Source organism: Coturnix japonica, chromosome Z (assembly GCF_054131305.1).
Source record: "Coturnix japonica strain WE chromosome Z, WE-NBRP24, whole genome shotgun sequence".
Classification (NCBI taxonomy): Eukaryota; Metazoa; Chordata; class Aves; order Galliformes; family Phasianidae; genus Coturnix; species Coturnix japonica.
Window position 1 is genome coordinate 68247747 of NC_140702.1, and position 13321 is coordinate 68261067.

The 13321-nt window shown below is 41.5% G+C and overlaps 1 protein-coding gene across 24 annotated transcripts in view; it reads right to left on the bottom strand.

The window, feature by feature from the left end:
- The window catches only part of CELF4 (CUGBP Elav-like family member 4), a 714329-nt gene that overhangs the window by 66193 nt on the left and 634815 nt on the right, over positions 1-13321 (bottom strand). For all 24 annotated transcript variants that reach the window (XR_014939851.1, XR_014939849.1, XR_014939852.1 and 21 more), the window contains exon 8: positions 9912-10061. Coding sequence is in view for 19 of the 24 variants with exons in the window: in XM_085530178.1 (XP_085386304.1) it covers positions 9912-10061 (150 nt within the window). In the remaining 5 variants the exon portion in view is untranslated. The remainder of the gene's footprint in view (positions 1-9911; positions 10062-13321) is intronic.

Genomic DNA, 13321 nt, shown 5'->3' on the forward strand with positions numbered 1-13321 from the left:
CTATTGGCTGGACTCCTTCAGCTTTATAAAAGACAAAGGATGATGTATAAGATAAAGTCCACTATAGAATATACACTGGTGGCTTTAATAAGACACCAAGTTGACTAGCATGACTTTTCTCTCTCTTTTCCAGAAATCACAAAGCTACCACAAGCACCAAAAACAGCAGTTATTGGTCACCTTTCTCCAATAGCCGTCATCAGATTTTCTCCTTCGCTGCCAAGGACTGACATTCTTCATAGCCCAAATTCTATGCCTAGGGTTACCAAACCATCTATTGCTCCCAAGTGAAAGCTCTCCACTGATGCTGAGGGAGGATCCAGTGTTTATTTAAATCATTACTTAAACAAATATCAAATAGTGACTTATCTGATGGAAAGCTGTATGATGGAAATCAATGCAGTACTGAGTGCCCACAGTCTAATAATGAATACATTCTACTTCCTGAAGCTCAGCTGATGAGCAAAGACTGCAATGACTTGGAGAATGGGTGTGATTAGAGCTTAGATTTCTCTGCACCAAAGGAAGTCATGGAAACTCCAGAAGAGGCAGAGAAGGAAGTGGATAACATTGTTAATGATGAGGACACTGGCATTCAAGATGTCATGCACCGTAACTCTTCAGTTATTGCTGAACCAATAAAACTAGACCATGCAGCATCAACCAGAGACTGTGGCCAGTCTCAAGTATTTTGTGAAGATTTCTCAGATGCTCCTGATGGGAATAATTGTGTTTCTAAGAATGCAGATGAAGATGAAGATATTATAGGTGATTGTAGTGAAACCAAAAGTTAGGAGGAAACTTCTAACAATCTAAAATTGGTTAAGGATGATGGTCATAGATGGGCTGATGGTGATAGAGATAAGGGTGATATCTTTAGAAGTCAATAGCAAAACTCTCCCTCGATTTTGTCAGTTTTGATCAAAATGGGAAATAATATACTCGTAAGTAAAGAAAATGCCAGGCGTTTACAGCTGGTTTGGCATGCAGGACTGCACCAGTGGCCAAAGAGTCCCTGGATGCTCTTGGAAAGAGTGGGGTAAAAGCACCACTGGGCTGCAGCACCAAACCACATGTGGAGGCAGAAAGTCCAACCTGGGTATCTGTTTTATTCAGACCCTTACAGAATCACACAGAATCACAGAATCACAGAATGACCCGGGTTAGAAGGGACCTCAAGGATCATGTAGTTCCAACCCCCCTGCCTAGCACGGCCACCAAACATACACCTTTACTAGATCAAGTTGCCCAGAGCCCTGTCCAACCTGGCCTTGAACACCTCCAAGGACGGGGCATCCACAACCTCCCTGGGCAGCCTGTTCCTTACAACCTATTCTGTCTACTTGGGAAATGCGGTTGTGGTGGGTCACCAACTACAGCTTGGAAGCAGATGAATATGTAACTTCAGTACAATGTATGTGTCCCTGCTGGTCAGCCAGGCCAGGGAATACAGGGGCCACAGAATGCAGAGTTGGCTGGGTGTCTCAGTACAAAGCTGAGGTGGGTTGGGCAGCCGTGAACATTTCTTCATGCTCTTATCATTATGCTGGATGAATTAATCTTAGCAAAGGGCAAAACTGCCTGTGCTTCCAGCTGTAGGGTAGATGAAGCCAGTGGTTGGTATTGGTCCAGAAACCTCTAGGCACAGATTAAACATTTGTGGAAACTGTGGCCATACTGTGTTCAGTAAAGTGACAGCTCTCCTATGTATTAATGACCTGTGTGAAGCTCAGAAAGGGCTCAGATGTACAAGAGGCCCATGACTCAGTGCTAACCCAGGGGCTGCTTGTTACTGTAGGCTGCAACATATCACATACAAAAAATTCAAAGTGATGGGAAGATGTGAGTCACTTCTGTGTCTCAACATGAGGAGATCAGGAGACAAAGTTTCTTTATTCTTTCATAAGATGCAGACAATATAATAATGCTCCACTGAGGAAGCAGATCTCATACCTTATCTCAGCAACCCTTTCTCCCCATCTAGTTTCTCTATTACTGTAACTATTAGTTGGTGTGGTGACAACTAATAATTACGATATCCCTGGAAAATGATAGACCAAATTCAGTGGTCGGGTAAACTTTCTGCATCTTGAGCCTTTCTCTCAGCTCTTTATTACATGATGTAATGTACACACTGAGGATCAGCTGGTGAAATGAAGTAAAAAAAGCAGAGAGGCTCCGGAGAGGCCAGGGAACAAGTATCAATCATGTCAGCCCCACTGAAGTTAGCATAGACATGCTTTCCAGAAACTGAGGATCTGGCCTTTCCAGGGCAAACTATAGGTGTACTGTGAAAACAGATGCTAACAGTAACTTCATTTGGCAGCTCAGGGCAAGAGCCTTATCCCTGGACATTGCTTCTATATTAATTTGATAATTTCCATATCTCCATGGGAAAAATTCTGCTCAGATACAATTGTCGCTTTGCAAGACAATCCTGGCCAAGATGCCACAAGGTGACCACAGCAGATAACCTTCCATAAACCTGGAGACATAAAACAAGCCAATGACCTACTATATGGCCATAAATATAAATTTAACGAAGGCAGCACTTATTCATTAGGCAGAAGTCAAGAAATGACTCCCAAGTCCTTCAAAGAAAGTAGATCCGTTAATGTCACTTTCCGAATCCAATGCCCGATGCCAAAAAACCAAGGATGATTTCGATTTCCCAAGTCAGCATGAAATACCACTGCTTTAAAATTAAAACCAGGAAGCTTTCTTACTACTCATATAATTCTAGATTTAAGTCCAACTTTTTAAGGGGATGTTCAGCTAGTGTTAGACCTGGCATTTAGCTTTAGTCAGACAATGAAAGAATGGAGGCGGCAGTAAGAAGCATGCTGTTAAAAATAAATAAAATCAGTTTAAGTGATGTTCTATAAAGAGTGCCTCCTGAAATGCCTGTAACCTCATGTGGAATCGGCAATGGAGCTATTATGTGGATGCAGCAGGTGGAAATGGTTGTAGGAGAAAGGGCAGAAGTCTGCTGTAATTGCTCAGTGGTGTAGATCGGGAAGAGCTGCACTGAAGCCAGAGGAAAAGGTAAGGAAACGTGATGATGGTTTCTGCCTGGGAACAAAGTGCCAATCTCCTCTGAAAGACAAAGTCAGGGTCTGGCACATCTGGGGCTCCCTAAACACCCTAAGATTTCACTTTGGTGGAAGGAGTAAGCAAACTGTACTCCCACATGATATTCCCCTCAGTACCTTCCATTTCATTTCAATAACTGCATTTCCTGGAAGCTGCATTTTATTCCATCTATTTCAACCTGTTTTCTAGCTCTGCTCCCTGCACAGGTCTACCAAAACGTGTTATCACCTGGATCCACAACTTTTTATTCTGCATCTTCCATTAATTTCTCTCACAATTCCAGAGGTATCTTACACCTCCCTTACTCTCTCCCCCCCAGGAATACAGATCTGCCACTGCAGCCTGTGGGAGATAGATAGGGATGGAGGGTGATCAGAGGGTGGCAGGGCTGTTGGGGAGGGGAAGAAAATGATAGCAAAAAAAAATCCATGTGAAGGGTAGGATTAAAATAAATAAATAAATAACTGAGTGGGAGGGCTCTATTCACCTTCTTAAATCCAATTTAAATCACTCTCTACAGGCCTAATCTATAGCCATAATTACATCATTTCGTACAACAAGCTTGTGAGAGGTCTTAAGAAATTTATGTAGATTAAAATTCATGGGTGCCATAGTACAGATCCCATATTATTAAGATTGATTAGGACAGCTGATGCTGTGATTAAAGAAGCCAGCGTTTACTGTTGTAATTAATTAGGTATTCAGACACAACAATAACTGCAATAATAGAAAGAATGTGCTGATCCGGCAGAAAACAGAGACCGATTCTATGTTTTATAGTCTCATTTTGCCATTTAGGGACTGGACACCACTCAGTCAAAGATATGTTGTCCCATTGTCTGTTTCTGTACACATCAGGGGAGCTCCCCTGCTCTATCATGTGAGCTGGAAACAGTCTCAGGTATAGTAGATGCTTGCTTGGGACGACAACAAATGAGCCTACTATGAAATCCATATAGCTCATCACTGGAAATCAGAATTATCTCTAGTATTTTCCCTATAGACCTGCCTCCAACCCCATCCAAAACTGGTCTTCTGCTGGGACAGGACAATAAGAGTCACATCTGGCCAAGAGCTTCCAATGGACAAAGCAAAAAAAGCACAGGAGAACTGGAAATGTCACAGGGTGGAGGTGGCTGGCCAAGGTGACTTACTAATTCAGCAGCAGAGCCAGGACCAGACTTCTCTACCATTGCCTGAGCCCACAAACATATAAATCAGGGTCAGGTTTTAAACATAATGAAGCACTGAACTCCATGTTTTTGGGAGCTTACTTCAAGTGACCTCCGGAAAAGAGAAAACATTCTCACTTAGGTGCCACTCCTCTGAAAACTTCAGCAAAGTGCCTGCTTTGTATTTACACCTTCTTCCAGATCAGAGGAGAAAATGCTTTGCCTCTGAAAAGGCTCCCACAACTGCCTTAAACAACCTCATTCATTATGTCTGCAGTGTGATCGTTCGAAGTACACAGCATCATTAAAGTAGCTTAGACTACAATTGAAGATGGCAACTTGTTATTATATTTTTAATGAGTGCATTCCTTCACTTATTTATTTTACCAGTAAAGCGTGGTTTATGGCACGTGGCAGATTGTTACAAATGGGTCAAATAAATGCTTTCCAGTCATAATGATGTTTCAGGAGCTCACTGTTGCACTTTTGAAACTGCTGATACAAAATATGAAAGTGAAAGCTCATCTCGGGATTTATGGTGGACAAATACAACAAAGCCAGACATTTCCCACAGCAAGTAACTAAGCCTAGGGGCTGCTGAGCCAGGTATTTTCTAGGACATGGTGTATGACTGGGCTGAATGTTATGGGGATTGGGCCTTCCTATAGGTGATTTTGTTATTCTTTTCTTGTTCCTGCTCTTTCCTTGTTCTCCTGACTCACATCCTCTGATAGCTTTGAGATGCGTGCAGTGGGGTGGTGGAACCTGGTTCCTTTCTCTGTCTGCACAAATGAGTCCCTGATCCTATTCAGTATCACTGGGAGGGGTCTGTTGAGACTGGGGCAGATTCCACGACCAACTAGTTTGGAACAGCAGCCTGCCCATAAGTAGTGCTGCTAGCAAATTGATAAGGTAATGGATAAGACTGTTGTATCACTGTGTCGGCAACTCCTCTCGTACACAATTAGCTTGAGTAATGTTAAAAATTACAGATGGAGTTTGAATCCTGTCTCTGATGGCAATAGGTGAAATTGGTTTCTTCTTGATAGCTCTTTGTTGAGCCAAGGAAAATAAAATGATGATCTTGCTTTAGCTCTTAAGACATGAGTTTTCACAGGACATGCATTTACCTATGGGGGACACCTTTGCTGTCAGTTTCAGCAGTGGCATGGAAGTGTGGGCATACAGGCTTGGCTAATAGCTCCTTGCTAACAGCTAGTACTCAACAGAGAGGACTGGACCCTATGCAGGTTATCAAGTGGAGCTTGCTGTCTCACTAACCCAGACATAGACACTGAGTAAGCAAAGGCAAATGGAGGAACTTCTGCAGTATCTGCAGTGAGGATATATAAAGCTGTGCCTGGCAGCAGCAGGCAGCCAGGTACGGTAGCACTGTGAGCAGGAGAACATTGAATGAGGCAACACATTTATAGAGAGTCATGAAGAACTGAGGGAAGTCTTTTGTAGATCTCAGTAACCCAAGCCCAGACTAAATATACTGAAGAAACCAGTGTCCTGGAAAGCATTCTCCATCTGAGGCACCGCACTGCTGCCCTACCATTGGGTCCCACTGAGTACTATGGGATATCTTCATGCTTCCTTCCTGGGCAGCACTCGCTCTTTTCTGAGTGCTCTGCTCAGTGCCTTCTTCTAATTCTCTCCTTTTGTGTCACTGATCCTGTGACAGCTGCTTCTGTCTTTTCCATTCACTGCTCTTTGATCTCCCACTTTTCTCTCCTCCTCTTCCCAAGGAGATTTTATTTCTGCAGGGAGTAGTTTGTCTAGACCCTCATAATGCAATCCAGTAGTAGCAGAACTTGTTTTTGGAGAGCAGGGTGCTGATGGTGTGAAACATAGCAGAAGGCAGTGCAGATGATCTGTACTGTTGTTGTAGGTCAAATGCTGTTACAAGAAAGGCATTGGGCTCTTGATAGCCAAAGAACATGGGCAGAAGAGAGCAATCCCTACTACTGTGACTAATGGTGAAATGGCAAATGCTCTTGCAGTACTGCAAAGTACCATGGCACAACAGATTATGCTCATTGTCCCCACTGTATGTTGTGACACACTGCCATGTTCAATAGCTTTGCAAGCTGAAGACTAAGGGGCATGCATTAGCACAACAGGGCCAAATATCCAGAGGGACTTACACTACCAGAAGAAGAAATATTTTCTCTCTTTTGATTCTGTCCATGCCCAAAAGTGCAGTAAGAGGCATTATGTACTGGCTGTACTTGGAGAGGGTGAGAGCACGGCTTGCAAAGCAAGGAACTGTTTTCAGGGGATACTGCATGGATCTGTAACTCAAGCAGAAGTCACAGAAAGAGAGAATTCCTGCAGGGTCCTGGCTGTGATTAGAGGCCTGGTGAGTAGGGATGTTTGACCTATTCTTGCCTTTGCCCCAAGTCCATAGGGGTTCAGATGTCTGACCCAAATGGTACTTTGTGTGAGTCCCTGCTCCACACAAAGGCAATATATAAAAAAGAGGATGGGGTAAGACAGAAAAAAAAAAAAAAAGAAAGAAAGAAGAGAGAAGGAAGGAAGGAAGGAAGGAAGGAAGGAAGGAAGGAAGGAAGGGGAAGGAAGGAAGGAAGGAAGGAAGGAAGGAAGGAAGGAAGGAAGGAAGGAAGGAAGGAAGGAAGGAAGGAAGGAAGGAAGGAAGGAAGGAAGGAAGGAAGGAAGGAAGGAAGGAGGAAGGAAGGAAGGAAGGAAGGAAGGAAGGAAAGAAGGAAGGAAGGAAGGAAGGAAGGAAGGAAGGAAGGAAGGAAGGAAGGAAGGAAGGAAGGAAGGAAGGAAGGAAAGAAAGAAAGGAAAGAAAGAAGGAAAGAAAGAAGGAAAGAAAGAAGGAAAGAAAAAAGAAAGAAAGAAGGAAAGAAAGAAAGAAAGAAAGAAAGAAAGAAAGAAAGAAAGAAAGAAAGAAAGAAAGAAAGAAAGAAAGAAAGAAAGAAAGAAAGAAAGAAAGAAAGAAAGAAAGAAAGAAAGAAAGAAAGAAAGAAAGAAAGAAAGAAAGAAAGAAAGAAAGAAAGAAAGAAAGAAAAGGAGTGAAGCTACAGGGTAAATACAATTACAGAATTTGCACCTACTTTTAGAGTGCAAAGATTGTGGAGAACTTGAGTCGCTTGGATGTAACATCAAAAATATTATAGCTAGACACAAAGGTGAATGTGTAGACAAACTGCACAATTAATGAGATTTATTTGGGTCTGGATGATGTGGATGTCATCCCTCTACAGATTTTGATTGTCCTGCTTTGCTATTTTCAGGCAACAAAGCACAGGATATAATGGTCTGAACCCACATTTCAGGTTTTTTTTGTTGGGTATGAAAAAGTATCTAAGAGCAAAATTCAGGCATTAAACAATATATGACAAGTCATAACCATAGCTTACTATGGTAACATACATAATACTGCAGCACTCTCGGCCACTTTTAGAATGAGAGATATATCATAAAAGAAAATTGTTTGGAAGATGCTGACTTTGGATGGGCACTGGTATGTTCTTTTCTTCTCTGTAGTGTTAGTGCAATTGAATGCTCAGCTTTAACATTTTATTTCCACTCTTGCATTTAGAAATGCAGAACCACGGGGCAGTGCCAGTAACAGATACAACATTCCAATGATGGAATAAGCTGCCCAGTGATGAAAATTTCTTTCTAACCCCAAGCAACTAGTGGCCGGATTATATAATAAAGCATGAAGGTTTGTGTCTTTTCTACATTTTTATCCAGTCTAATGTGACTCTGGATGTCATTATCCATATAAATGTCTAATCTTTTTTTTTTTTTTTTTTTTTTTTTTGGCCTCAATAAAGCCTATGGCAAGGAATAAAGTTTTGGAGTGCATAAATGCTCATTAGCAGGAGAAGAGAATAAGATGGAGGAAACACATGACTTGTCCTACACCCAACCTGCTACAAAGGAACTTGCTGTAAGAGATTCATTGCTAGTGGGCACAGGCAGAAGTAAAATGAGAGGTGAGGGCTTGGCTGACCACTTTATACCTCTGCTATCCCTTAGGATGTCATTGAGATGAGAGAAAGTTGAGCACCAGGAAAGACCAATGTATTGCTGAAGACATGCTGAGATAAACCCAAATGCTGTACAAAATATAATATTTGCATGTCAGATTTTCTTGGTAGAGGGGAGACCCTCTGCCTGCAGTGAAGACAAGCAAAGATGATTTTACCTTTCAGTATCTAATGCTTTTGATGTTTGTGCATGGACTTACTACGGGCTGCTGGCTGAGCAGGGCTCTCCAAAAACAGAGAATCAGACTAAGGCCATTGACTTTTATATAATATTGGATGAAGTGCCTAACTTAAAGCTTTCTTTAATTATGGAGGTATTTAGAGATAGTAATAAAAGCTCAAGTCATTATGATTCATCTAGAAATATCATCTTTTCTCTGATATTTGCATTAATGGATCGTGGACAATTAGCCAAGAGAAGCTAGATAAAGCACTGAAAAACACTGACAAAGAAATGAGTGGATAAAAAGAGCAATGATAGGCTGGCAAACAGGTAAATACTTAAATGGATAAAGGAACCAATGGATATATCACCTTAAAGATAGGGTTCTTTCCTGATGTTATGGCTGAGCTCACTGAGCACACTAAGGCTTCATCCAAACATCTGATGCCTCCATTAGCTGCCAACTAATCATCCCTCTACACTGCTACAAATATATATACATGCCTAAATTTTAACACAGTAAGTTCCCTGATTTCAGTTCTGCTTAAAGTTCAACTCATGGCTAAATGTTTATAAGATGTGTGTGGGGGGAAAATTATAGCTATTTTTTCATTATTCAATACTTTCCTTCAGTGACTTTGAGCAGCAACTAGGAAAGACTGTTGTACTTCTTTGTTATGATATTTTTTCCTTGTAGCTCATAAAGTCCCTGGTGAATCTTAGAAGTTTTTAGGGCTGTTTGAGATGGAAACAATTTTTTTGTTAGGGTGTTTGTGGGCTTTTTGTTTGGAGTAACTGGCTGATTTCTTGACAGATCAGATTAATCTGAGTGTCCCAGGGTAAAATATGCCTTTGCCAGGTGGTAGATAGGATCAATTAGTAAAATTCACTTAAAATTGTATTGTTGTGATTGGTATTATTAGTGTGCATACAATCATTGCTAAGAAATGTCTTTCCAGCTCCAGCTTGAAGCAGAGGTCTTTATCAAATCCCAACAAAACTAGAAAAATATAAGTGCACATTTAGGACTTGTAAACCCCTAAGTTCTTGGTGATTACAGCCTCACAGTGTCCATATATTGTTAATATAGGCATAGGGGTAGATACATATTCTTTAATCTCCCTGACGGGGTGATTTTGACGTCAGAAATCAATGAGGGAGATTAAAGAATAGTTAAAGAACTAGCTCTTTTGAGCTGGTTGCAGTCTATGAACCCTATGAGCTGTCTCCAGTGGCGTGCCAGAAAAGGATGAAGCTGAGCCTGTTATGTGGATGTGCTGAACTAGCTACCATCACCAGCCCTGGTAAGGCTACAGGGTTTGAATGCAGCAATTGTTTTGGAAACTAGCACACACTGCCTGGTGCAGGGTTTAGCCCTTCTAAAGTAGCTGATGCTACAGACATTTCCTTTATACAGATGAAGCAGGCTGTGAGCACGGCAGTGGTCTGGCTTACCTGGGTAAGGGTGTATGCCATTAGCAAACACGGCTTCTGCGGCGGGCTGCCCGTTAGCCTGCGGCGGGAGGCCAGTGAAACCATTTACCCCAATTGGAGATGGGATGCTAGGCACAGCTGGTGCAGTTATGCCAGGAGGCGTGCTTCCACCTGCAAGGGGGGAAGAACACAAAATCAAAGCTGATGAGTACTGGAAGCAATAAATATGTAGGGAAAGCTCGTGACACAACAGCTACGACCACCACACAGAAATCTCACGATGATTCAAGAAAAGGAAAATCTTCCAAACTTTCTCGCAAAGAAAGCAACCACTCACATGATCGCAGGCTAAACTTACCATTGCTCTTATGTTTGGAAAGCATTTAACATAAGAAAGGTTTGCAAAGCTTTTTCTAACAGCCGCAAATTTGTTTGATGATCCCGATCTCTAAGACTAGATCCGCAGCTAACGTCATATAGTAGAAGACAGCAGAAATGCTGCCATTCCTCCTCAGCTCTCTCCCTGGAGTACTACATGTTTGATGACTTAATAAGCACACATTTCTTTCCTGGATATCATTTAGCACCAAAAGCAAATTCACAGTCCCACTTTTCTACAGTTTCTCTTTGGAGATGTCAGCTTTGTGGGCGTAGTGATTTTCAGGGCCACTCTTTCTGCACTCTCTCATGAATACACATGTGGTGTGCAAACTAATTTTGAACTTCAGCATTAGGGATACTTAAAATGTTTGGCAAGTTGATTTGTAGCCTACAGACAGACAGCAATAGATTTTTAGTGTTGCTGCTTTGCTCCTGCTTGACTTTATAGTTTTAGCAGGGATCTCTCACAGAAAAGGGGCAAAAATTAGGCTAACGTTTTCTTATGGAACAGCGCTCATCCCTTTCCTCCCAGACTCATAATGTGGGGGCTGTTCCTCCTATTTCAGAGGAACAATTTAAACTTTATATTTTGTGTGGGATCGTGTCACCCATTGATAACAAAATCTTAAAATTTTGAGGGGAGAATTAAATCCCTCTGCTATCTTGCTGTCTTCTCCTGTGAATATTTGAAAGGGCTGGACAGTTTGTGTTGCTTGATACATATTCAGGATATTTTTAGAGAACAAAAATGAGTTTTCAATATGCACGAAATTGTATTTTTCTCTTGCTGTTTGTGGGTGGGAAGTTAAACTCTTATCTTTACCTGGTATAGGGAACCTGCTTTGGCAGGGGAGTTGGACTTGATGATCTCTGGAGATCCCTTCCAACCCCTATGATTCTGTGGTTTTGTGATCTTCAGTAATAATTTTCTGTGTCAGGATATACTACTGATTGAAAATACCACTTTTTTTTTCTTTTTTTTTTTTTCTTTTTTCCCAGGAACCCCCTTTTTAAGCCAATTGCAGAAATCTTCACCATCGCAGCACTCCATGATGGGTTAGTCCAATAACACACTTTAACGACTACTTAAATCTGTGCTGGTGCTTTAAGAGAACCCATACAGATTAATGAACTGCTTCAGTACGTTCTGATTTGAGCAGCCCAAGAAGCATGCAATATTTCGTCTCTTTTCTTACACCCTGAGCAGACAAGCTGCTGCTTCCTCTTTGCTTATTTAAATGGTGTTGGCCTTTAAAAACGTCCTCGGTGGGGGTGCTGGGAGCCAGTGGTGGCAACCTGAGTCCAAAGGCAATGCTCTCAGCATATGCCATAAGCTTGCAAATCACAAAGGCTAGTTAAAATTTCAGTTGCTTTTCTGGATCTCTCTTTTATTTGCATAGGCAATGTAAGTAATGTTTTCTAAAACTGCAGCAAGGGATTTGCGCTTGCTATTTTGTGCATGGGTAAGGAAGTTTAGGAATATTCATTGCAATTCTTTAATTTTCTTGTTATAAAGAACCCCCTGGAGAGGTCAGATCTGTAGCTGGAGTAAGACTGGCATAATGCCACCACAGAAAACAAATGGCAGTGGTGCATGCCAGTTGTGGGTTTCATCCCCAGTTTGAGATATCTTGCTGAAGCTACACTGGGTGCAGATTTACAGCATGGAAGGAGGAAGAAGAAAGAAAGGAAGGAAGCCCTAAAGGAAATATCCTTTCTAGTCCTCTCTTTGCAGTAAGCAGAGTGTCACAAACATCTCAGAAGACCCACCTTTCCCTCATGTTATATTAAGACAGGAGAAAAGTAAAATGTGTACCAAAATTCCAGAGACATGAAATCAATTTCCTTGTGGATGTAGACTGTCATGTGAGATGAACTTCATAGGGAACCATTAGAATACAGGCAGACAGCATAAAGTTAGCATGCTGTATGCAGTGCCCACTGTGATTGCCTACTGCTCACCACTGACTGCAGGCAAATAAGATGACTATGTTGGATGTATAACTTTCGTACAGTTAAAGTCTGGTGTGTTGCACCCTGTCTCTTAGATCTGTTAGATCTGCCTGGATCCAAGGCTCATTAAGTTCCCCACTCCCATGGGAAGTTGTGAACATGAATGAACTCATGATCATGTTCTGAGGAACCCACTGTCCTGGAGGCTGGATTAGGAATGCAGCAGAAACAGGTTATGGTCTGAGAACACGAGGGGCCTGAAGATAGAAACTCAGAGGCGCTGTGCTCAGCCAGCACCTCCAGTGCCTTTAGGACTTCTGTGTTACCAATGTCTTTTTTTCTAGCACAATTTTTCTTTTGCTTAGGAAAGATCAAAACACTTTTTCTTTCTCTCTCTCTCTCTTTTTTTTTTTTTTCCCCCCAACGTTCCAAACACTTTTTCTAATGTCTGTTTTTCAGAGAACTTTGAAATGTTTCATTTTCATTCCAAGTCAGAACAAAGATATACTTCAATGACTGGAAATCCTGCTATGAAGCAGAATGATCATTTTCCATTTGGCTTTCTGAATGCTAACAAAAGCCAGCAGGAGAATTCACTTTAGGCTTCAGATATCTCCTGGCTACTCAGAAATTGCTGCTAGTGTTGTAGACTTGCTTGCTCAGACATATGTGAAACATTTTCTATGCATCTTATCACAAGCTTTGTGAGTGTTGTGGTAATACAAGGAGTCATTTCAAAGTCTAAACATTTCACCCAAGGAATAATTGTCAATGGACATTTCCACAAACCATTACAGAGGTTTTTCGTGAAGGAAGCTACACATTCAAGGTAAATCTGCAATAATGCCAAAGTGCATAGGCTCTGGTATTGAAAATATGTCATAAGAAGAGTGTAAAATCTGCCACCGTGAAAGAGATCAAGGGATCATCTAAACCGGCGTCTTATTTTCAATAATGACCAGTCATGGGTTCTCTGAAAACCATGTAAAAAACATGAGCTCTCTTTCCTCTTCTGTATTCTGACAATAGTTCCCAAAAGGTAGTGGGCACATCAGGAAAGTGCTAACACAAAAGAAAAGCTGGGATATTTTTTCATG